We start from the raw sequence: 27014 nt of genomic DNA on the forward strand, positions 1-27014 counted from the left end.
AGAGTTCTCACGGAATTTTTAAAAAACCTAAATCCACGCGTACGAAGTCGCGGGCAACATCTAGTATGTTATGTAGGAATAATAAGGTGCTTTTAACTAAACAAAGTTAAATTACTACCTACAGTTTTTATTCATTTACCTATATTGCAGGCGTTGATTGCCTTTTTAATTAAAAACGTGCATTATACAAGAGAATACGCTGAAGCCACAAATCTAAATATTATATAAAAGGAAAAGGTGACTGACTGACTGATCTTTCAAAGCACAGCTCAAACTACTAGGCGGATCTGGCTGAAATTTGGCATGCAGATAGCTGTTATGACGTAGGCATCCGCTAAGAAAGGATTTTTGAAAATTCAACCCCTCAGAGGGTGAAATAGGGGTTTGAAATTTATGTAGTCCACGCGGACGAAGTCGCGAGCATAAGCTAGTATCATATTATAAATGCTAAGGTCTGGCTGTCTGTCTGCTAGCTTTTCACGGGCCGAACAGTTTATCACAGAGTTATCTCCCGGGGAAGGAAAAGTAGCTTTTTATCCCGGAAAATTAAAGAGTTGCCTCGGGATTTAAAAAAAAACGTAAGTATCCACGCGGACAAAGTCGCGGGCATCATCTAGTATGTTATATAGAAATAATAAGGTGGTTTTAATTAAACAAAGTTAAATTACTACCTATAGTAAATTGCATTAATTTACCTATAGAAATTATTGCAGGCGTTGATTGCATTTTAAATTAAAAACGTGCATTACAGAAGAGAATACGCTGAAGCCACAAATTTTAAAATAATTGAATCCAACCCAATTGTTCCATTGCACGTGAATCACCACCTATCATCAATAAAACCGGCCAAGTGCGAGTCAGATTCGCGCACTGAGGGTTCCATACTACAGTCGTATTTTGTAGACATTTTAAATAAAAAACTATTATGCATAAAAATAAATAAAAACCTATTTTAGAATGTATTTCTAATAATCGATGGGCAGCCAACCATAATTAATGGAACGAATCTAATTAGTAATGACATTCTTCCCTAGGCACAATATTTTACCGTGACAAATTGTCTTACGAGACGAAACTCATTTAGAAAAACAGGTCTAAGATAAATTGCTTACAAATTAGGTTATTAAGTACTGGGTTGTTATTATTGTTGAAGTAAGAAAGAAAAGAAAGAAAAGACGTTTATTTAGCAAACTGTGCCACACATCACATCTTATACTATGACTAGCTCATGCTCGCGACTTCGTCCGCGTGGACTACACAAATTTCAAACCCCTATTTTACCCCCTTAGAGGTTGAATTTTCAAAAAACCTACATCATAATAGCTATCTGCATGCCAAATTTCAGCCCGATCCGTCCAGTAGTTTGAGCTGTGCGTTGATAGATCAGTCAGTCAGTCAGTCACCTTTTCCTTTTATCTTATACTATGATCTGTTTATTCCGGCGCCTCCTGCACCTGAGCATAAGCCCAACGCGCTACAAGCAAAGGAAGCGCGCGCCGGAACAAACTGTCATGTGTGGCACAACCCGAAAAAGGGTCCCAGCTCAGCATTATGCTGTATGCCTTGTTGCACAAGAACATACAGCGCTGATTTTAAGCTGGTAGGTAACATACAGCAAAGTAAGTGTTTTAAGAGTGTTTTCTTCGGTTTCACGTGGTTTTGCTTGAGAGCATGCTATATTAATCAATAAGGGGTGTAACCAGAACGCTAGCAAAAACTTAGCGTTATTGTTATACCATCTAAATATAATCCAATACCAATAACCATTTGCCTCGTTTTGTAGTTTAGTGATTTAGTATTTTTAAAACCCGCAATGTATAGCGTGCCAAACTCGGGTCAATGCCCCGCCAACCGGCATTGACTCCGAGTAGCCTATATACGGAAAGTTCGTTGACCTCTAGGGTCAGTCAGATCTTTTATTTGCAATATATCGTGAAATTTTACAAAATATAGGATTTTTTTTATTTATTTTTTTGCGTTTTTTCGAGTTTTTTTTTGTGGTATCATATCACTGATCATCAGTATCACCTGTTTTCGTTTTTGCCAGCGTTCTGGTTATATACTGTATTTACGGGCGGTATAAGTATTATTTTATGCTAAACTATTCAATGTTTTTAAAACAAATTAAGGACATGTGAAATTAATATTAAGTAAAGCGTCATGATCAACCCATAACCGGCCCACTACTGAGCACTGATCTCCTGTCAGGGTAAGAAGGGTTTGGGCCATAGTCTGCCACGCTGGCCCAATGGGAATTGGCAGACTTCACACTCTAAGGCATGCAAGTTTCCTTTGTTAGTTTTAAGTGTAATAAACATTTTAAATTATCGATTAAACTAAAAAAGTACATCATATTTCATAGAATATCACATACTAAGTGCGCCTTTTGACGTTTGATAAAAAGGTACTGATTTGACTAGTTGTCAAATACCGTATTTTTGTCGTTGTTGTATTTTTAAAGTTGGAGCTCTACCAAGAGCTCTACCAAAGGATGCAAAATATCGGTTACCGCTTTGACATAATGATGGATAAAACCAAGCGAACGAAAGTAAAATCTTTTTAGTACAATTTAACGATATCGTATACGTCGTATGTTGTCAGACTTACGCACCTCTTTGAGAGAGCTATAAAGCTCTTATAGGTATGATAAGTAGCCATTATAATATGATCGGTGATAAAATAACGCAAGTCCAAGCAAAAACCTTTATAACCGGCGTGTATAAAGTGGATTCTGCAGGGTAAGTATTAGAAATGAGCAATATTTGCTACTTTTCCTTAAATTATTTTCATTTGACGAAATTATTATTTTTGCTCACAGTGATTTTTCAGACAATTTTTCACGAAAAGCTATTTTTCAATTTTCACACTTACGATAGTTTGCTACACTAATTTTACAAGGATTTATGATAAAGGTGGGTTTTCAAGGAAAATGAATTTGTGCACTTGCGAATTTAATTACATTAATATTTTTATGAGTGCGAATTACTAACTAAATATTTTTCCCTTTCTAATACTCAGCGATGCGAGTTTTCTCGCTCACGCGCTCTTTAGCACCTTAGCTCGGGTCAACGATCTATAAAGAATTAAGTGCGATTTATTGTAATAATATTCAAACTTGGTGAGACTTTGCGTCGTGGATTTTCACAGCTTTAAGTAAGGTAGCAAGTGCTATGAAAAATCTTTTCACGTGTTTTTAGGGTTCCGTACCTCAATCTACCAACCGACCGACCTAGAATCACGAAATTTGGCAGGTAGGTAGGTCTTATAGCACAATTATTTAAGGAAAAAATCCGAAAACTGTGAATTTGTGGGTGGTTACATTACAAAAAAATTGTAATGTGTTCATGAACAAATTATTATTTACTTAGTAGTAGTAGTAGTATAATTAGTATTTACTAAGATACAAGGTGGGGTATCATAATATGAAAGGGCTTTACCTGTATATTCTAAAACAGAGTTTTGTTTATTTTTACGCATAATAGTTTTTGATTTATCGTGCAAAATGTTGAAAAAGTACGACTGTAGTACGGAACCCTCGGTGCGCGATTCGGACTCGCACTTCCAATGCTACCTGTAAAATGGTCCAGTTCTACTTAGTAAGTATTATGTTTGGAGTATATACTCAGGAAGTAGACCTCGTTTCACCTTTTTCTATTCACCATCGTGCTAAATAGCCTCTTAATGTTTGCCATCCCGAGAACTTTCAGCGTTTTCAACCGAAATAATCGTAAAATAAATTCGGTCCGGTAAAGTATTTCTAGTTTTCCGGTACACCGTACTTTTATGGCTGCTATTTATACAATGAATTATCAAAGCTGTGTTTTCCTTAATTGACCTGCTCTACTAAAGATTAACGCTTAGTTGGAGAGAAAAGAAAAATCGGTATCGGCAAACTTGGAAGAAAAAATAAAAGAACCGGAAATAAATAAGAATCCAATTCTGTGGAAGAAAATCACGCACAGAACTGACCCTCTAGCGTAATTCAATTTAACATTAACTCAACGTAAATCTGTCATTTAGAATCTAGATGGAACAGGTAGGGATGGATTTTTTCTGTCTCTAAATATTCCGTAGTGTTCAAATTAAAGTTAACTTTAGTCTGATTTTTAATTCCGTGGAATTCTGACGTTTCTTAATGTTACCAGAGATAAAACAATTCCCACAAAGAAGAAAACTTTAAATGTTGTACATAGGTAAATTTAAGTACATAAATCATCTGCCGCATGTATGTGAGATCATCACTTGAGAACAAATCAATCGAATTGGCCGATTTTTTGTTGTTTTCGTAAAGAACAAGGTTTTTGTGAAAGAATTTCTTTAAAAAATCCTGAATCATAATCTAAGCGTGTACTTTTAGGCACATCAAGATGATTAAAATTAAAAGAAACTAAAAATAAACTTAGAAACATTCAACAATTATTATAAGTCAAGATTACATCCTCAAATCAACCGACCATTGCTGCCAGTTTCCATTTTCCACTGTTAAAGATTGCACCCTATTTTAGGGCGAAGTTATGTCTTAGGGCTTTTTATATTGATAGGGATTTAATGTAATTTGGGGTAACATCGAACTTCAGGTGGTGGTCACACTGTTTTTCATACAAATAACTCCCCTGATGTATAAAAATGACAACGTCAGAATTTCACCGAATTAAAAATCAGAGTATAAGCGTAAATATCTGCCATTTATTTTAGACGGAACAATTAGTATAGACTTCTCTAACTATTCCGTAGTTTTCAAGTTTACGTTAGCTGAAGGTAAATGACGCCCCGCACACCCGCACGCCACCCGCGCTATCCCGCACCGGGTTATCGCGCGGGCTGCGCAGGTGTGTGGGGCATCCCCACCCCGATTGACATCTCGACCTGTCACGTACTATATATAGTTTGTCCATGATCAGCTGTTAAGCTTGGTCTTCTACTGATGTTCCCGCTCTCGCGAGGGATTCTGGCTTGATTGGCATTTCTGCCACAGCTCCATTGCTGGAAATTGTACTTGGTATAAAAAGTTTGACGTACCAACACCCAAGGTGCCATCCTTTTCCGTCTTGCCAGCGATGACGACATCGGCATTGTCGAGTAGCCTATACCTAAACGACCGCGTGGTCGCGAAGTTCCATAGTTTGTCCATGATCAGCTGTTGTGCTTGGTCTTCTAGTGATGTTCCCGCTCTCGCGAGGGATTCTGGCTTGATTGGCATTTCTGCCGCGGCTCCATTGCTGGAAATTGTAGAAAAAAATAGATGAATATTGGTTTTATGGAATCATTTTTACACAGCTGGCCAAAAAAGCAGTGTTATGCAGGGCTCATGTTATAGGTATATTATGTGAGTTTCTTTACTCCACTATAACTCCTAAATGCCTGAAAAAATTTGGATGTATGGGGATATCGTTAGAATCCTTACATTAGGTATCCCTTGCCTTTAACTTTGGAAAAAATTCAATTTGGTGATTTTATGGTACCATTTTGAAATGTGAGAAAAAACTTCAAAGATAGTAGGTACGGTACATAAATGAACCAGTATTTACTAGGCGGATCAGATATTATGAATACCCTTGAACTGTCAATTACAGACTTCCGTACCCTACCTATCTGTATTTGAAAATGAAATCTCGAATTATTTTGTGATCGGTGTAAATTCTACAAGAATTCCGAAGGATTAAAGATTTGAATGAACTTGTTTTAGAATGATATAATTATTAATTCGAATTTCAAATCAAATAGCGGATTTGGGGATCAATGTGGGAAGCCAAAAGCAGTCTTAATTAAAGCTTTTGATTTATATCAAACAGTTAATTTTAGAAATATGTATTTATTATTTAAATAACTTAGAGATCTTTCTAATTTGAAATATTTTGCAAATAGGCAAAAGCTGGCTTTAAAAACGCTTTTGCTATCGACATTATTAAGATATTAATTTTAGAAAGAAAAGAGTAATAGAAATTTCAAATATCAAAATACTCTTTAACTTACTTACATTTACAAAGAGAGGAAAGAAAGAAAGAAAGAAAAGACGTTTATTTACACAAATTGTGCCACACATCACAACTTATAGCTAAGAGCTGGTTATTCCGGCGCTTCTTCCACCTGAGAACAAGCAAAAGAAGCGCTGAAGAAGAGCTATGATAGCTTAGTGTTTAGACGTCCACCGTCCATTCGGGAGGTCAGACGTTCGATCCCAGGCACGCACCTCTAACTTTTCTGAGTTATGTGCGTTTTAAGCAATCAAATTAATATCACTTGCTTTAACGGTGAAGTTTTTTTTTTTTTTTTTTTTTTTTAATACAATAAAACTTAAAGCTAGCCTTATCTAATTACTATATAAATCATGACCGCGTGGAATGGTGCCAAGAATACTGGCTGCATTTCCGCGCTGGACAGCCAGGCTGATCCGCTGCGCAAAAAATGAGCCAGCCCTTCTGTCACCAGTTGAGGCTATTAATCGCGGTGAAATGTCTCGTAAAAAATTTTTAGCACTAAGACTCCATGGCCCCAGGGTCTCCACGGCAAACGGCACAAAAATGTAACTCTCTATAAGAGAGGCATACTTGCGCCGCTTGCCGTTTTCAGCTGTTTCTGCTGCGGCTCCCGGTCTTGATGCTGTCTTCCTGATATGACACGGGGCCAATGTGTCAACGCAAGTTGCGTCCCACATTAGCGCCCGTCCCCGTTCCCAGGGAACCAGCGTCAATCCATCAGGTCTCTTGCCATCATCCCGACTAATCCCTGCCGGCTCAATGAGCGCAGGAATATTTATGGTGGCAAGAGCTCTTTTAATTGTATCGTTAAGAGAGCCATGCCTAAACAGCCTACCGGAGCTCCTTTGGCAAGAGAGACGGTGAAGTAAAATATCGAAAAGAAACCTGCATACCTGAGAGTTCTCCATAATTTTTTCAAAGGCGTGAAGCGTGGCGGACTAAGGCCAAACCACGCAAACCCTTCTCATTCCCAGAGGAGTGCTTATTTGTGGGCCGGCGATGGGTTGATTATGATTATGATGATGATGATAACTCTTACAATACCCTTACTCAATCAGGAGTCCTGATCTAGTAGCATAAGGAGTAAGTATTCTGATTCAGGACGGACCTAAATCAATCACTGTTGCAAAATTGCTTTCACGGTTTAACAAATCACACATACCTATTACGTAAACGACACAAAAAGCGGGTCGCTTTATGTTGGCGAATTGGGTGATTTAGTCGTTTAGGGTCCAATTTAGTAGTTCATTTACAAACTACGCATTTTCTGGAAAACTCCAAACAAACATTTTCCGGTAATTAGGTTTTCCTTATAGGGAAAAGGTATTCTAAACCGGCTAGTAAATAAAGTGAAAAGTTTCCCGTATGCACATCATCATCATCATCGATAGATGTCCACTGCTGGACATAGGTCTCTTGTAGGGACTTCCACACGCCACGGTCTTGTGCCTCCTGAATCCAGCGGCTTATGAACAGCTTGCGCGAATATACGTGCATTTTCTATTCCCTCACTCCCATAGTCCAATGGGAGGGTAACCCGATACGCTCGAAAAGAGATCAGATGCAGAACCAGCAGCTTCACGTGATTTCCGAGATATGAGATGCGTCGCCGCCAACTTCCCAACTTCGGGCTACTGTGAATTTATTTACCCAAAAACCAAGTAACTTTTTTTGGCATGACCCGGGACTCGAACCTGGGACCTCAATTTTTGATATTTTTTTAATATTTCTTACCTCTCATCCACAATCATGAGATCGTCCGACAGCTGGAAGGCAGCTGTTCTGAGCATTCTGTCCACATAACCGACTAGTTCGATGGCGATACACGAGGACGTTTCTCGCGATACGCATTTGTTTGTGAGGCCACGTTTTAGTGAGTCTTCTGTTGTTGACATCTGGAATCAAACAAAGGGAAGCTTGAGTCACTCTTCTCGAGACTAGAAAACTTACTAAGGCTAGGGCTAGTTGAAATTCCGTACCAGAACGCTAAATATGGCGGCACGGTTTTGCCGGTACGGTGTAACTAGCCACGGTCGAAGCCTGTCACCAGACCAGACCGAAGATTTAGAAATAATAAAATTCCAAACACCTGCCGGGAATCGAACCCGGGACCTCCCACTAATAAGACCACAGCGCTTACCACCGCGCCAGGGAGGTCGTCATGTAGGTAATAATAATAACTAACTACAACACGTCGGAAATATCTGCGCACCTTGCTGGTTTTCGCCTATCCAGTAGGTACCGGTACCAACGCGAGAGCTTTGCATGACGTCACTAAGCCAGGTTCGCAGATATTTCCGACGGGTTGTTTGCATTTTTGTCCCAAACCAGGACCTCGTTATGCGCAGTCGAACATGTTAACCACTAGACTAGGTATGGAGTACTAGACCAACAAGACAGTAAGTAGATTAAACAAATAGGTATGTCTAGGCACGATCTTAATTTTTTTTTTCAGATACAAGTTAGCCCTTGACTCCAATCTCACCTGGTGGTAAGTGATGATTCAGTCTAAGATGGAAGCGGGCTAAGCTGGAAGGGGTATGGCAGTTTTTATGAAACCCACACCCCTTTGGTTTCTACACGGCATCGTACAGGAACGCTGAATCGCTAGGCGCCACGGTTTTGCCGGTAGGGTGGTAACTAGCCCACCACGGTCAGACCAGAAATTTAGAAATTATAAAATTCCAAACCCCGCCGGGAATCGAACCCGGGACCTCCCACTAATAAGACCACACCGCCTGCGCCAGGGAGGTCGATGTTGAAATTCCCATCCGATGTGATATCAGTGAGAGTTTTCCCGTGTGACGATTGGAAAGACAATAAATAGACACACTATCACTTTCGCATTTTTCCATTGCAACAATAGGGCTTGCAAATGTAGGTACTTACTTATTAGGTAACTAGCTGATGCCCGCGACTTCGTACGCGTGGATATAGATTTTTTTAAATCCCATGGGAACTCTTTGATTTCCCGGGATAAAAAGTAGCATATGTCCTTCCCCGGGATGTAAGCTACCTCTGTACCAAATTTTATCAAAATCGGTTAAACTGTTGGGCCGTGACAGACAGATATACACACTTTCGCATTTACAATAGTAGTATGGATATCTACGTCAGATTTTAATATTATAATATTATGCTATGACACAAATCGTTCTATGACAACTTCGGAACGTATTTTCACGGACTCGGATCAGATGAGTGCTTAAGGGGTTGAATTTAAAAAAAAAAAATCTTAGCGGATGTCTACGTCATAATATAGCTATCTGCATACAAAATTTCAGCCCGATCCATCCAGTAGTTTGAGCTGTCCGTGTCCGTCGATAGATCAGTCAGTCAGTCAACTTTTTGTTTTAAGATGACTTAAACCAAATAGACGTCCACTTGGACATGAATGCTCATTACGTCACGTGTTGGATTTAATTACTAAACTACGTGCACTTTGACCTTTTGCATTTTTTTCTTTACAATATTTATATAATACTTTCAGTTGTATTTTTTCAAAAGAATCTATACAAATAAAAAGACTTGTTCTGACTAACTGATCTATCAACGCCTAGTCTAGGCCGCTGACGTCGTTAAAAGAGATCGATGTCCAGCTGTGGACGTCTATCGGTTGGCGATATCAATAGCTAACTCTGAGCTAATTGAATATGAATATGAAAAGTTTATAAGGACGTTCTCTTAGGGTAACTACGCAATTTGTAAATCTCTATTTATTTTGCACATAAATTATTATAAAGCAGCTAAAAATTCTAAGTATATTAGTTATTTCTATTAGTATAGTAAGAGATTAAAAGGCCAACCATTGGAAGCCAGACGAGTTACCCAGTTATAATTATAGTAAAATATAAAAGCCAAACTACTAACAATATCGTACTCCTTCAAAATATAATAATACTAATTGTTTATAGCTCAAACATTTATAACATAAATGCTTTATGCTATAACAAGGTATTTAACCAATTTGCGTAATCATTGTAAGTGGTATTATGCTGTACAGTATTATTACTTTGTTTACTGGCAGAAAAAAATAGTTTGATAGGCAGTATTATAGTAAAATACTTAGATTGTTCAACAAGAGACTAAAACGAGCCATTTCATACGAGATGTTTAGCCTCACAGTGCGCTGGTTGTTTTCGTTTTTTTAACATTTTTTCTGAAAAACGCAAAACGATAAATAACTCAAAAACGCGCCCTTTTTGCCCATAGGTGTTTAGAGGTTATTTGATAGCATTTGACCTCCTCTACAATCTCTCAAAGAGACCGTAACGTTTACTGGATGTGAAGTATATATATAATAATATCATACATAATTTTAAAAATATTTTAAAAAAATCCCCTTTAAAAGGTTTCCGATTTTAAATAAGATATAAACCCAAAATTTAAAACAGAGAACTTCTAAATCGGAGCTGTTTCTGAGGACTTCCGACGAACAGGCTTCATAGATGGTATGTATCGTACTTTTGACATGATAGTTGACACATAGAGCTAAAATGGCGCGTATAAGATAAATGGTTAGAGTTGCTATTTATTTCTTGAAATTGCTACTAAACTCTTTAGATTTTGCTTAAGAATTAATTCTAAACCATAGATATTATATTTGTAAACAGAGGCACGTCAAAATGATAGACAAAATACTACAGACGTGACAGAACAATTAACAGATTATAAATGGCAAATCTATGGTACTTACATGGCAAAACATAATAAAGATTTTATTATATTTTAGAAATAAAGTAATTGTAGATTTAAATAGAGTATAATGTGGTATTTAAAGTATATAAATTTAGTAGAGTTTAAACTCTATTGACTCTATTGAATTTAATCTTTACATGGTATCACTATATTTTTATACAGAGGGTGGGAGTTAATCCCAGCCTATAAATGGCTCTGCTTTGACGGTAGAAATCATTAATTTTCCTATTTTTAAGAAGAAGCTGTGACATACCTACAGGTACGAATATTGTTGATTTTATATTTCTTTTGTTATACTATGTATGTTGTTTAATGTGTAATTTGTTATTCAACTGGTATTCCTTTGTAATAGTTTATGCTTATACCCGATGTGGGTTGGATATGTTATGGTAATACCTACCATAGTTGTATCTATTTTTCAATAATTGTGAATAGACACCGCCGAGTTTTTCTTGCCAGTTCTTTCTCTCGGTAGATATGCTTTTTCGAACTGGCGGTAGATTTTTCTCAAAGGAAATAATAAATTATATAATGATAAAGCAATAAGTAATGGTAAAGATAAACTTTGATTTGGAGGGAGTTTTTCCCTGAATAAAACAGTTTATTTCCTTATACAATCTTTTATTTTGTCTCCTACCTACAACCACGCCCTAGCTTATTGATAACGAATTAAGGTTTAGGCTCTCAGTAGGTGATTCCTGACTCTATTGTCTCTATACTTCTGAGGCTAATCTAGCATCAGAAGTGGGATACGATATGGCTGAATTGTGCCTTTTCTAATGCAGTTTGTACAAGTTTCAGAAATACCGGCCATTTCGGATGGCTTTGTGAAAAGCCATCAAAGATGTTACAACAGGCGTTGTGATGACTGACGTCCACGAGAGGTACCACAATGGACATTGGATACCCTTAATCTGGATACCCTAAATTGGTATGGAAGCTTATTTTGTTCAAAGTGTTGTGAAAGTGAAAAAAAAAAAAAAAAAAGTTTTTGCAAGACTATTTTTTCAGGCAGGTAGGCCTTAGAAAGTTTTATTGCGTAATCATGGACCTATTAATACTCTGTGTAATGTGTAACACAGTTTCATAGTACCTGCCGTCATTTTATTTGTTTTAAAACTAATTGTATTACAGAAATAAAGATGTGGGTACTAAATAAATAAAATTTGTGGGTAATTTTGTATTCAGTATAGATGTTCTGTTTCAATGACTCAGATTAATGTTTGAAGGTGTTTAATTGCATGATGTCCCAGCTAGTAACACAAATCGATATTACGTAAATTAATGTTAAAATTTTGCAGGTACTTAGTTGGTATGAAATTTTTGTTAAGTAAATGATCATACGATTACAATTAGACTTGACACAGTTGACAAAAAGACCTCTCAGGTTTTGTATTTTTTTTTGTATACGGTTAATTAGTTACATTTTCTAATCGCACCTAGGTTTGTAGTTTGATAATAATAAAATGTGGTTAAATGTCAGACTGACCGAGCGGTGAAAAACTGTAAAGCAAGTTTGTCAGTAAATATTTACTGATGATTAATTTGTGTTCTATTTTAATTTCCGTCTGACGTCTAGCCGTATATTCGTAATTTATATGATAGTGATGTTGACATTGAATCATTGAATATTGTTTTACGAGTGATGAGTCATCTTACTTTTTTTTAGTTATGTTGGTATTCTTGTGGCATTTCCTATGTAAGTACTTCGAGAACGAAGTACTTTTCAGGTTGGCCGAATAGATGTTTATTAATTATTTATGTGTTACATAATGACAGAGAAAAAAAGAACAGAGAAAAAAAAAAGAACAAAAAAAAAAAAAATTTTTTGTTGTAGTTTTGTTTCAGAAATACACATTCCATCATTCGTTAAATGTTGATGATTCATTGATCAGAAATTGCGATTAGCGTGGCCATTTTGTTATTTTGCTATTGACTTTGCATCGGAGTTCTCACTCGCAAAACGTAGAGACGAAAGATTTGTGATACCTACCTACAATAGTTTAGAAATTTTGTTTGAGTTTATTTTTGTAGTTTTTATATATGGATAGGTTAGGCTGCTGATGTCTTATCCTGTTGCTATGCCGCTAAGTCCCATTCAGCAGGGGAATAGGTACCTTGCAATAAAGGCCGGAGGCAATTGTCAGATTATAGAATAGTAGCTACTGATTGTTTGATGTCATTGTTTTTTTATAAATACCCACCGTTATGTAATGTGATGTAATGGATCTGCCAAACCACACTTGGCCAGCGTGGTGGACTATGGTCAAACCTGAAACCTAAATTTAGAATATTGGAGTTTAGAGATTCTTGACTACCCACTTGTGTTTGATATTTTTTAATTCCGTAGGTTTTTGTTTTGAATAATACTTTTTATTTTCTGACGTTTTTGATGTTTGAAATGTTTTAATTTTTGAACATGGATTTTCTTGTATTTAACTATTTTTGATATTGATTACTTCTTTGACGATCTTTTTAATGTAAATTATTTTTGTGTGATATTTTTTGACATTTTAATTTTTGGTACCTACCTTCATATGTTTTTATTTACTACCTTTTTGGATTTTATATTTTATTTATGAAAAATTGTATAGTGGTAGGTATATGGATCAAAACCAATGGTGTTAAGGGACAATTTTATGATGTTTACGATGTTGCCTTAAAACCAATGGTGTTGAAGGATATTTTGTAGATGATACTTTAAAACGTTGGAACCAACGGTGTTGAAAAGTATTTTTATAATATCGCTTTAATACCAGTGGTGTTAAAAATATTTTTTGATATTGGTTTAAAACCAATGGGGTTAAAGGATATCTTGTTTGGAAACATAATATGTGCTGTGGCGAGAAAAATATATCTTGTATTTTTTAGAGCAAACTGTGTGGTGATTTTGAACATGTTTTATTTTATTTTATGGTGGCCACAGACATGTTGTTTGAAAAAAATGTTTTGATGTTGTTTAACAACTTTATTTACTTAACGAATTGTTTGTTTTTATTTTATTGCTTCGAGAACGAAGCAATTGTCAGTTTGGCCGTATAAGATAAATGGTTAGAGTTGCTATTTATTTCTTGAAATTGCTACTAAACTCTTTAGATTTTGCTTAAGAATTAATTCTAAACCATAGATATTATATTTGTAAACAGAGGCACGTCAAAATGATAGACAAAATACTACAGACGTGACAGAACAATTAACAGATTATAAATGGCAAATCTATGGTACTTACATGGCAAAACATAATAAAGATTTTATTATATTTTAGAAATAAAGTAATTGTAGATTTAAATAGAGTATAATGTGGTATTTAAAGTATATAAATTTAGTAGAGTTTAAACTCTATTGACTCTATTGAATTTAATCTTTACATGGTATCACTATATTTTTATACAGAGGGTGGGAGTTAATCCCAGCCTATAAATGGCTCTGCTTTGACGGTAGAAATCATTAATTTTCCTATTTTTAAGAAGAAGCTGTGACATACCTACAGGTACGAATATTGTTGATTTTATATTTCTTTTGTTATACTATGTATGTTGTTTAATGTGTAATTTGTTATTCAACTGGTATTCCTTTGTAATAGTTTATGCTTATACCCGATGTGGGTTGGATATGTTATGGTAATACCTACCATAGTTGTATCTATTTTTCAATAATTGTGAATAGACACCGCCGAGTTTTTTCTTGCCAGTTCTTTCTCTCGGTAGATATGCTTTTTCGAACTGGCGGTAGATTTTTCTCAAAGGAAATAATAAATTATATAATGATAAAGCAATAAGTAATGGTAAAGATAAACTTTGATTTGGAGGGAGTTTTTCCCTGAATAAAACAGTTTATTTCCTTATACAATCTTTTATTTTGTCTCCTACCTACAACCACGCCCTAGCTTATTGATAACGAATTAAGGTTTAGGCTCTCAGTAGGTGATTCCTGACTCTATTGTCTCTATACTTCTGAGGCTAATCTAGCACGCGCGAGTTCTCATTTTGTAGGGACTATACCGACATCAATTAGTGTACGAACAATTGCAGTGTGCAGGTGACGAGTTTTTTTTTTTTTTTTTTAATTTGTCACAGTCATTGACTTATATAGATTGTATTACTTCGTATGGACAAGGCTATTGAACAAACAAAATGGCACCGACTCAGAGGTGCTTTAGCACCAATGCAACCTCAGTAACATCTGAATTTCAAACGGTTGACTGTGACAAATTAACTGAAACTGGCGAGCGTAATTAAAACGAAGCCCTTGTGATTGCTTTCAAGTTTCAAGGTAAAGTTCAAGTCATAAGCTATAGCTCGGATAGGGTCTTGGACTCTTGGACTGCAGTAATAAAATGAAGTGATTTTTTTTGTATAGCAGTAGTTTAAGGGGCTAGATAATCAGTACCCTCATTATAAATGCGAAAGTGTGTTTGTTTGTTGGTTTATTGGTTCGTTGATTTGTCCTTCAATCACGTCGCAACGGTGCTATGGATTGACGTGATTTTTTGCATGGATATAGATAAAGACCTGGAGAGTGACATAGGCTACTTTTTCCCACGGAATTTTTAAAAAAACCTAATTCCACGCGAATGGAGTCGCGGGCATCAGCTAGTAAATAATAAATAGAGCTATAATGGCGCGTGAGTTCTCATTTTGTAGGGACTATACCGACATCAATTAGTGCAGTCACAAATCACGATCAATTGCAGTGTCGAGGTGACGAGTTAATTTGTCACAGTTGACGTCACACTTTCGCCGGTCCAATTCACAGTATAGTACCTGGCGAGAGTAATTAAAACGGAACTCTAGTGATTGCTTTCAAGGTAAAGTTTAAGTCATAAGCTATAGCTTATATCGACATGGTGCTATTAATGATATAGTCCGTCGCGCTCTGGCCACTGCCTCCATCCCAGCTCAGCTAGAACCTTCCGGCTTGTTCAGGGATGACGGCAAGAGGCCAGATGGGATGACTATAGTACCATGGTCGATGGGGCGTGCGCTGGTGTGGGATGCGACCTGAGTCGACACGTTGGCAGCGTCCCATTTATCGGGCACGTGCCAAAAAGCGGCTGCAGCAGCCGAGTCAGCTCAAGAGCTTAAGCGCCGTAAATACTCAGTCATTAGTAAGGACTATGTATTTGCGGCGCTTCCGTTTGAGACTCTGGGCCCATTGTCATCGGACACGAAAGCTTTTATAAACGTCGTGTCCCAAAAGCTGATCCACGCGTCTGGTGACCCAAGAGCTGGTGCTTATTTTGCTCAACGGTTGAGCTTTGCCATTCAGCGAGGTAATAGCGCCAGTGTTTTGGGCACAATGCCCATAAATGACCATTTGGACGGCGTATATTTTTTGTAAATATAATTTTTTTAGTGATAAGTTTTTCTGTGTGTATATACTACATATAGTTTTTTTTTTTGTTGTATTAACAGGTAACCATAAGAGCTTTGATAGATGAAATTATAATATCTAAAATATTAAAAATATAGGTCGCTTATAACTTGAAATATTGTCCAATATGGCCGGCTATAACCGGAATAGGGCCTTGGACTGTAATAATAAAATGACGTGATTTTTTGTATAGCGGTAGTTTATGTGGCTAGAATTTATTATTAAAGAGAATACCTAATTGAAAAAATCATGATTTTTATACATTTTTAAAGTAATTAATTAGTAACGTCACGCTTTACGGAAAGCGAATAATGACGTCACATGGTGAAAACGACAAAAAATATTTATCAGTTTTTTAACATAAAAAATATTTTCCCGCAGTAATTAATCTATTTTTATTATGTTAAAAAAATTGAAAAAAAAAAATTGTCGTTTACAGATTGTAACGTCATTACCTACTCACCTTTCGTACAGCGTGATGTTCATTTATGTTAAAAAGTACCCTTATTATAAATGTGAACGTGTGTTTGTTTGTTGGTTTATTAGTTTGTTGGTTCATTGGTTCGTTGGTTTGTTGATTTGTTGGTTTGTTGGTTTGTCCTTCAATCACGTCGCAACGGTGCAACGGATTGATGTGATTTTTGCATGGGTATAGATAAAAGACCTGGAGAGTGAAATAGGCTACTTTTTATCCCGGAAAATCAAAGAGTTCCCACGGGAATTTTAAAAAACCTAATTCCACGCGAATGAAGTCGCGGGATTCAGCTAGTAAATAATAAGCACGCCTAGCTACGCATCTGGACTCTTAATAACATTAAAAGACCCATTTAGAAGGCAAAATCGCTTAGGATGAACACACATGTACTTAAAAATAATGCGATTTCTGGAATTTTCTAATGGTCATGCGACCGTCGATAATCGTATCATTATCATCGCCTACGTCCTCTTGCTGACCTGATTCACGTATTTTCACGATTCTTATCGTACGCGACAGGTCAAGATGGCAATCGGGGGATGAGGGGGGGGGGGACGCACCGCACACTCGCTCGTCACCCTCGCTTTATCACGCACTTGGTTATAGCGCAGGGGCTGATGTGCGGGTGTGCGAGGTGTTCCCCCCCTGTTTGCCATTTCGACCTTTTTTTTTTTTTTTTTATAATTCGGTAGGAGGAAATCCTCATGGATACCAATTGGCATGCCCGACTTCGCTGAGGCTTCCTCAGCGACCTACGGACTAAAACCTCCTCCCTTCGCTGGCCGTCCTTCCCCGGTACTGCAATACGCAAATCTTCAGGAAAGGGGCTGTCCGGTCAGGCCTCGTTTGCCCTTTGCCTGGACCATTCGTCGTCGTTTCGACCTGTCGCGTACTATATAGACTAGCTTACGCTCGCGACTTCGTCCGCGTGGACTACATAAATTTATCTATTCAATTATACTATGTAGACAATAGCGCTTTTTTTACGATAACTCGAGGAAATGCGTTTCTGAACAACGCACTGCAAGATAAACTCCGTTTAAATTTAACTGGCCTGTGCGCCGTTTATCTATTTCATAAAGTTGTTTGACGTTTCATCTGTCAGTAGGTAGTTCATGGTTTGCGTATTTTAAATTTAAAAGTATTTTAATAGTAAGTTGTTCATTACTTTGCAAAAACAGTGTTTAGCCACTTATCTAGCATAGAAAAAATACTATTATTAATTAAACTAGTATTGGTGGCGAAATAAAATAATAATATACATTTCAAACTCGCTTCCTGTAACAGACCCATCTAGTGACAGAATGATAAACTGGTTATCGGTTTCATAGTTTTTGTTGTATTCAGAAACGCATAGACAGTTAAACGACGTTTATCTTTTACATAACTTTATTGAATTAACAACTAATGAGAACACAACTTGACGAGTTCAGAAACCGGGCATTAGGGGTGTAATTTTTTAAAATCCTTTCTTAGTGGATATCGCTACTCTTTACAAAGAATACACCCTCCAAATTACATGTCTCTAGGACCAGCGGTTTAGGCTATGCGTTGATATTATATGTAATATGTAAGTCGGTCAGTCAGCACTTTGAATTTTATATTATACACAGATACAATTTATGATACTCGATTCGATGCTGACTCTTGACTGTTAGGGCGTTTGTGCACTCATCCGTATTCAGTTCGTACCTATTCGTGTTTTTATTCAAGCAAAAACACGGTGATCCGTTTTGTCATGATTAGCTGAATTTATGGTAGGTATATTTGTTACAACAATGCATTGTAGCTGCTTGATTGCGGTAGAATGACAGCTACAATGTCACGATCGCAATCACTTCTGATTGGTTGACGCTCGCTCACTAATGGCTACAATGCATTGTTGCAACAAGAATCGCACAAAATCAGCCAATCAGAACAATTGAGATTGTAATAATGATTGATGCAGGTTTTCCGAAATCGCCTACTGCATCAATCATTATTACAATCTCAATTGTTCTGATTGGCTGAGTTTGTGCGATTCTTGTTGCAACAATGCATTGTGACCAATAGTGAGCGAGCATTAACCAATCAGAGATGATTGCGATCGTGACATTGTAGCTGTCAAACAACCGCGGTAGGGCCACTGGTTTTACGAAATCGACCTACAGAGGTGATTGCGATCGTGACATTGTTGCTGTCAGTCTATCCGCAATTAGGTTACTGATATTATATCAGTATAATATAGATAATATTATGGCTTTCAGAAATATGGTAACACAAGATAAATATTTCAAACTTGTACATTTACAAAATCTCTGTGGAAATATTTTGGCAAAATTTTAATAATGTAAATTATAATTTTACTTGTGTCGGATTAGAAATTTGTGTGACCTTTGAACTTTGTTAACTTTGTTGCGTAACCGTAAAGTATCCTAACAATTAATTATTAAAGTTATATATGAACCGATGTTGAAAAGTTCGGGAATGTCTGCATAGTTGGCTTGTTTCACAAATAATAATATATTATTATTATGTATCGGTAACCGACATAGCTCAACGGGTTGCGAAGCTGAAGTGGCAATAGGCAGGGCAGATAGTTCGTAAAACCGATAGACGTTGGGGTCCCAAGGTGTTGGAATGGTGACCTCGTATCGGAAGACGCAGTGTTGGAAGACCCTCCACTAGGTGGACGGACGGTATCAGACGAGTCGCATCGGTATGACTTTTGCACATGAACGATATTTCACACATCAAGAATTTTAAAAATCGTCAATATTGTTTCGGCGTTTAAACGAATGATATCCATTATAAGTATAAATATCTATGCCCGACAGCGGATTTAGTAGGTAATTAGCTCCTGTCTTCGGCTACGGAGTACGGAACCCTGAAAAAGACCCCAGACGGGTTCGAAACTAGGTAGGCATACTTCAACTAATCACGGGAATCTAGCCGTTAGCTTTTATATTTTACTAGCTTATGCTCGCAACTTTGTCCGTGTGGACTACACTTTCAAACCCCTATTTCACCCCCTTAGGGGCTGAATTTTTAAAAATCCTTTCTTAGCGGATGCCTACGTCATAATAGCTATCTGCATGTCAAATTTTAGCCCGAGCCTTCCACTAGTTTGAGCTGTGCGTTGATAGATCAGTCAATCAGTCAGTCAGTCACCTTTTCTTTTTATATATTTAGACTAGCTGATGCCCGCGACTTTGTCGTGAATTTACATTTTTCAAAATCCCGCGGAAACTTTCCGTATTAAAAATTAGGTAGCCTATGTGTTAATCCAAAGTATAATCTACCTCCATTCCAAATTTCATCCAAATCCGTTCAGCCGTTTTTGCGTGATTGAGTAACAAACATCTAAACATCCACACTTTCACATTTATAATAATATTATGAGGAATTAGGATTACGTCATCCACATAGTAGGTAAAAGCTCTCTCTTCTCAAAAAGTCTTAAAATAATGATTTTATTTGTTAAATATCCAATGGTAACCGTATGTATCGTGTTCCGTGTATGATACTCGTAAATCTGGATGAAACATGTTTTGCACTGAATAGAAAAGAAATCCAAGAACTATAGTGATTGTGTTCAGGCATGCGTTGTTAATGAATTAGATATTGTTTTCTTTTCGACGCCATTTTCACATTGGAAATAGATCTGTACAGAGAGTTGTTATTTCTAGAATCAGTGATGTCTCACAAAATAGTCTAAACCAGACTATCGCAGAAAGCAGTTAGTATAGCATTAAAATCCTTTACTGTTTTGTATTTTGTGTCTTTTTGTGTTTGTATTTAAATTTATCATTGTCTAGTTAGTGTAAGTGGCACTGCCATTCCAATTAGATGTAAAATAAATAAATAATAATAAAAAATGGCGCTCTCTTTGTTACGCAAACCCATACAAATGATGAACCAAAAATCTCAGTGGGCACAAACCATTTTGAGCGACCAACGAATCATAAACGAAACTATGTTTCCTAATTGAATGTTTTTTGAAAACATGTTTGTGATTGGTTGGTGCCTCAAAATGGTTAACGCCCACTGAGATTTTTGGCTCTATCATTTGTGTGGGATCACATAACAGAAAGAGCGCTATACTAATTACTAACTTCTTTCCGTGGATAGGATATAAATATATTTTGTTCATGGAGACGAGCGCGCTCTTAGATATTTCAGGGTAGGTACCTCCTGAACATGAAAAGTGAGAGTGTAAAAAAAGATTTACCCCCTCGAGTGATATAGATACCTCGTTATGTAATATAGATACCTACTTATTTTAAAATCATAGTTATTTCTTAGAGTTTATGAAAAAACTGCAGTTTAAATGATGATAAACGTCAAAGCTTTTAACTACAAGCATGGGTACGGAACCCTTTCAAATTAGTATGTCAATTATCTCTCTGGATCTGAGGTCATGACCGCATGTTGACGATTTATAATCTATTGTCACCATACACTACGTTCTATACAGGGTGTTCTGAATTTTTAAAGTGAAAACTTCTTTAGATGAGTTGGACGATTTTGGGATGTATAAAAACTTCAAGGTCGCGTCACCGACATGCTAATTTTATAAGCTTTAAAAAGTGCCATTACTGATGCTAATGTTAATACTAATGCTCTTCTGATGCTGATTCGTCTGAATTAAAAATACCTATCTGCCAAACTTTATCTAAACCGATTCAGTATTATAATATGGATAGATTTTCAAATTATTTTGGAAATCCAAAAACTGTTGATTTACCTATTGGCCAGTAGGGTAAAGTTAGACTGCTATAGTTTTAAAGTAAAGAGTCATAAATATTAATTAATTCAATTCGAAACATAATATTTTATTTACCTATATATAATTTAAATTTACATGATTACCTATATATAATTTAAATTTACATGATTAATGTAAATAATTGGATATTAAAAACTTTAAAAGGTCTTGTAATAAGTACCTACTGGCCATAAACGTACTATAGTAACTGCAGATAAATTTATAGTAATTTAATAGAAATACTTCTAATAATTATGAATACTAACTAAGTACTAGAATCTAGAAAGGTATTGATTTTCAATACATTTGATAGTAAAATAATAAATAAGCATAAGTTGTATTAGTACATACCTACTGTTCTTATTTTCACATTGTATTCAAAAGTTTTTCAAAATCTTAAAATTATCTCATTATATTTAAAGACTAAACAAAGTATTGTTTTCAAATAGGCATAAATCAACCCCAAAAATCTTGCATATTAATTAAATATGTATTTTCGATTAATTCAATTCTGTAAGAGAAAAGTGTCCAAATATAAGTAAACTAAGGAATATCACAATTCACTTCTTTTACATATGACATTATTTCATTCAAGTTCTTTTAATTTATTCTTTTACCTTTCCCTATTATTAATATTTTTATATCAATTTTATATTTCAAAGTTCTAGGAATGATTCGTGTAAAAAACTTACCTCATTGTCAATTTCATTCGCCGCCACGATCCCTAAGACTAAAAACGCTAAAACGCAACCCTTCATCTTGATTCAAGTCCGTCACTTCACTACCACTAAGATACCACTAATATGGTGTATGGTCACACTTTGATAACCGCTGCACTCTTGGCAAATGCACTAACGTCTCTAGGAATACAGTTTTATATGAGCACGCATGAATGCACATACAGTGGGGACCTAATGTATGATAGTTTCTCGTTTGGATTTGATAAGACGTTAAAATATCTTTGGATATTGTTTAAATAGCCCTTGAATTATATAACTGCACTAAGTGCAATATAAACTACATAAAAATTGCGGTTGTTGCATCTCTAAAGATTGCAGTTCTTAAAGTTTGTTGATTCAAAATCGTGTCTATATTTGTCTTTGTAACAGAATATAATGTTGACGACCTCCCTGGCGCAGTGGTGAGCGCTGTGGTCTTAATAGTGGGAGGTCCTGGGTTTTTTTTGAGATTGTCTTTGCACGATAAAGTTTTGTATGTTTGTTTATTTTTCGTAGCTGCACATGCAGAACTCACTATGTATTTTTTTAGAATTTTCGTTTTTTTTTAAGTTTTAAAAACGTGTGCTTGCAGAAACCCGTTCTTAAGTGTAGGTATGTGCTAATTCAAGAAATAATATTTGTAGCTTTGTGATCTAAATGTAAAGCAATTGATTTCAAAAATAAACACTACCCCTATTATAAATGCGAACGTGTGTTTGTTTGTCAGTTCGTTGGTTTGTTGGTTTGTTAGTTTGTTGGTTTGTCCTTCACGTCGCAACGGAGCAAAGGATCGACGTGATTTTTTGCATGGTTATAGTTTAAGACCTGGAGAGTGACATAGGCTACTTTTTAACCCAGAAAATTAAGGAGTTCCCACGGGATTTTTAAAAACCTAAATCCATGCGTACGAAGTCGCGGGCATCACCTAGTAAGTTAGATAATTTCTCCTGAAAACTCGTGATTTTCCATATAACGGAATTTGTAGGCGCATCGACGCTATATAATTATAAAAATAAAAAGTTCAAGTAATAGCTTTGAGAAGAAAAGGAAAATGAATGAAACCCAATCAGTTCACGCCTTCTTACATTACGTCGCTATGAAGAAAATCAATTTGATGTAGGGCAGGCGGATTTACGCTCACTAGTAGGTAACTTGACCTAAATCAATGAGCCAACCACAGACATTATAGTCATACGTCATCTGTTTATCATATTATTATCCTAATCCCGTGGAAACTCTTTGATTTTCCGCGAAAAAATTAGTCTATGTCCTTCCCCGGGATGCAAGCTATCACTGTACCTACTAAATTTCATCAAAATCGGTTAAACGGATGGGCCGTGAAAAGATAGCAGACAGGCAGACGGACAGACAGACAGACACTTTGGCATTTATCATATTAAGTATAGATTGGCTGATTGGAAGATAGTTCACTGTACTAGGAGTAAACCTGCATTTAGAAGAAAAAGGTAACAGACAAATAGACAGACAGACACACTTTCGCATATATAATATTACTAGCTTATTCCCACGCCTTCTTCCGCGTGGACTACACAAATTTGAAACCCCTATTTTACCCCTTAGGGGTTGTATTTTCAAAAATCGTGCCTAGGGAATGTCTATGTCATAAAAGCATGCCAAATTTTGAGTTGTGCGTTGATAGATCAGTCAGTCAGTCAGTCAGCTTTTCCCGTTATATATTTAGATTAGTAAAGGTATATAGAGCCGTGGCACGGCACGCCACGTGTACGATGTCACATAAAATCCGACTAAATTAAATTAATTTCTTAGGTATACGGCCGAGCGATTCGCAGAAGATTTAACAAAAACAGTTTGCGTGTACAAAAGATATTAAACATAATATTTAAAGTTTATTAAAACCAATGTCAATAGCATCTAATTAAATTTTAAATTGCTAAATAAAAATTGCGTGCTGTGATTTCATAAATTCTTAATTAATTAGGTACTAATTTTTATTTTTATTTTCGTTTTCAATGCATTAATTCTTCTTTTTTATGTTTAAGTGTATCTAAATAAATAATTATTTTTATCAGCTAATCGTGTTCGTAAGACTTGGCGACTACTATGTTTTAATACTACTAGTATACTATACTCTTTTAAAGCTTTTCTTGCATTTTTTCTATCAAATTTCTGGATTTAGTTTATAGTATTCAAGGGAACTTAATAATAATCAAAAAAGGGAGTTCCTTTTTTTTACTTCGGAACCCAAAAATTTCGTTGCCACTAATTGAGTTCATCAAGGCGATCAAGACCTAGTGTTCTGTGGGAATTCCTATGAAATACCTATATCCAGTAAATTCCGTAGGCACCGTGATTTACTGAGCGCCCCACAAAAGCCAAATATTTGCATTATGAGTACTTTATTACTCCCAGTCAAACATTTACTTTCAGAGTTAGTATAGTATGGTATTAGCTACGGGTTTCTACTTTGTAAAGTAAACGGAATATCCAGAGTAAGTTAATTTTTATGATTATTTATATTTTATCCATCCCTTGATTGTACTTAGCCACCATTTTAGTGACATCAGCATTAGACTGAGGTTTCGAGCTGATGGTATATATGTATTTTTATTTCGGCTGACGTCATTTAGATGTATAATGAGACATGGTTCCAGCGTAATAGCAATTTGCGGGGCTTATATTACAGATGGTTGTATAAACATTATCAAATGTTAACAAATGTCGAATTCGAAACTAAAAATAGAAAAACAAAAATCATACATAATTCAAGACATAACAGCGGGGAAAATCGTTCAAAAAAATTACTTTCAAGAACGTCGATCTTATAGTGGAAAGTAACACGGCAGATGGTCACGCGAAATGCAGTAATTATCTGGATTATGTATGTGTATTGTAAATGAGGTGGGGAGAAAAAATGGGGAGACGATTGTAAGGATGCGGCTACGTAAAATGCTTTGCCAGAAAACCGTTAAAATTAAGTTAAATTTCTGGTCTGGTCTGGTGGTAGGCTTTGGCTGTGGCTAGCCAAGCAATTTAGCGTTCTGGTACGATGCCGTGTAGAAACCAAAGGGGCATGGGTTTAATTTTTAAAAAAACTGCCATATCCCTTTTAGGTTAGCCCGCTTAGGCTGCATTGTCAATGTACCAGCTGGTGAGATCGCAGTCAAGTGCTAACCTACCTGAATAAAAAAAGGTAAGTTAAAAAACTGGTATCTCACACGAAGAGTTCCGTACCATCGTACAGACAACAATAGGTACTTTTAATATATTTTTTTAGTTTACATGGCGGCCATTTTGTAATATTTGTTATTATAGCGTCATGCAATAGAAATACCATAATAATTCATCTAATAAGAAACACACATTCTGTGTAAATTTCAAATCTCTATCTGTTACGGTTGGTGAGATACAGCCTGCTGACAGACAATAGCAATAGTCCGTCCGTCCCTTCGTCTGTCAGCGGGCTGGTAGCCTGTATCTCTAGCACCGTTATAGGTAGAGAGTTGAAATTTTCACAGAATGTGTAAGTATTTTCTATTGCTGCTGTAACAACAAATAATAAAAAAATTAAATTGGCTGCAATTTGTTGTACCAAACCCTTTATGTCGTGTCCGACTCGCACTTGACCGATTTTAATATCTACTTATATTCAGCTTATTTACTTTGTTAACAGCGCCAACCTAACTCCTACCTATTACCTACTACATATTAAATACTATCTAAGAAGGTACAATTTATATTACTTTTTGAAAAGAAACAATTTAAGTACATATGTATCTACTTACAATTTAAGTAGGTAGGTCTCATACGCATGGCTAAGGTTAGGAATACTCTTCCATCACTTTCCATCAGGTGTGATAGTGGTCAAGCGTTTGCCGATACCTAATGAATTTTTAAAAACTGAATTTTTTATTTTATATCGAAATTCTATGATCCTGCAACACCGTTTAACTATATGTTTTGTATAGGATTGATAGTTTTAGCATCTGTATTAAAGTTTTTAGAGAAAATAAAACAAAAAAATTTCGCACCTTTACAAATTGGACATTGCGTGTCATCAAACGTAAAATTGACGAAATAAACAATCAGTCAGTATGAAGAGTTATTTTGTAGATTTTGTTTTTAAATTAATCATTCGTTTAAAAATAATTAGCTACATATAGATAGGTATTTGGGCAATTAACTTTTCTGCTAATTCGTGTGCCAAATCGATAAACCATACTAAATTAACTGTACCCGTAGTACAAGATTTTACGTCTCACCAAACCAAACCAAATTCGAAAGTCGAAATACTTCCGCGTTACAGTAAACTGGATCTTAAATGCCTTGTTTTAAAGCTCAAGTTTGTCTACACTTCTACAGCCAGCGCTCCAAGCGGAAACATTGCGAAATTAAAATCAGTGGCATTGAATATTTGACTTCAATTCAAGGCTCTTTAGGTCCATTTTACTTTGATGTTATTGTGTTTCGACTCTCGAATTCTAGCAACGTTTGGTGAGACGTAAAATCTTGTACTACGGGTACTGGTCTAAAAGCAACTTTTTGCTCTTGCTAAAATAATGTAACGCCTACACTAAGAGGTACTAGTACTCTTTTGTACCTAATCAAAAGCAGCTCTATTCTATAAAAATGTTTAAGCGCCTACTATTTTGTACTAGCAGTATTCCTTAAAACTATGTTTGCACATAAAAATCAATTTCGTCTGCCTGTCTATCTGTCTGTCCATAAACCTATAGGGTACTTCCCGTTGATCTAGAATCATGAAATTTGGCAGGTAGGTAGGTCTTATAGCATAAGTAAAGGAAAAAATCTGTGCGAGTCTGACTCGCATTTGGCCTATTTTTAAATTTATATGATTACTATAACTTATAACTTATGATACTTATAACAAAGTCCCGCAAATTGCTAATGCGCCTATGTCGGCCTACGTCAAAATGACTTCGAATCATTTCGATGTCAATGAGACATGGTTCCAGCGCAATAGCAATTTGCAGGACTTATACAAAGGGAATAAAAGTTAAATGCTGCAATATATTTACAGTGCA

At 36.0% G+C, this 27014-nt stretch overlaps 1 protein-coding gene across 2 annotated transcripts in view; it reads right to left on the reverse strand.

The window, feature by feature from the left end:
* Window positions 1-22125, reverse strand: part of Osi3 (Osiris 3) — a 29740-nt gene extending 7615 nt beyond the window's left edge. For both annotated transcript variants that reach the window (XM_034981328.2, XM_069507006.1), the window contains exons 1-3: window positions 21964-22125; window positions 7713-7873; window positions 5020-5219 (exon numbers count right to left, since the gene is read on the reverse strand). In XM_034981328.2, the coding sequence (XP_034837219.1) occupies window positions 5020-5219; window positions 7713-7873; window positions 21964-22029 (427 nt within the window). In that variant the 5' untranslated portion in view covers window positions 22030-22125. The remainder of the gene's footprint in view (window positions 1-5019; window positions 5220-7712; window positions 7874-21963) is intronic.
* Between the last annotated feature and the right edge of the window lie 4889 nt (window positions 22126-27014).

Source organism: Maniola hyperantus, chromosome 24 (genome assembly GCF_902806685.2).
Source record: "Maniola hyperantus chromosome 24, iAphHyp1.2, whole genome shotgun sequence".
Taxonomy (NCBI): Eukaryota; Metazoa; Arthropoda; class Insecta; order Lepidoptera; family Nymphalidae; genus Maniola; species Maniola hyperantus.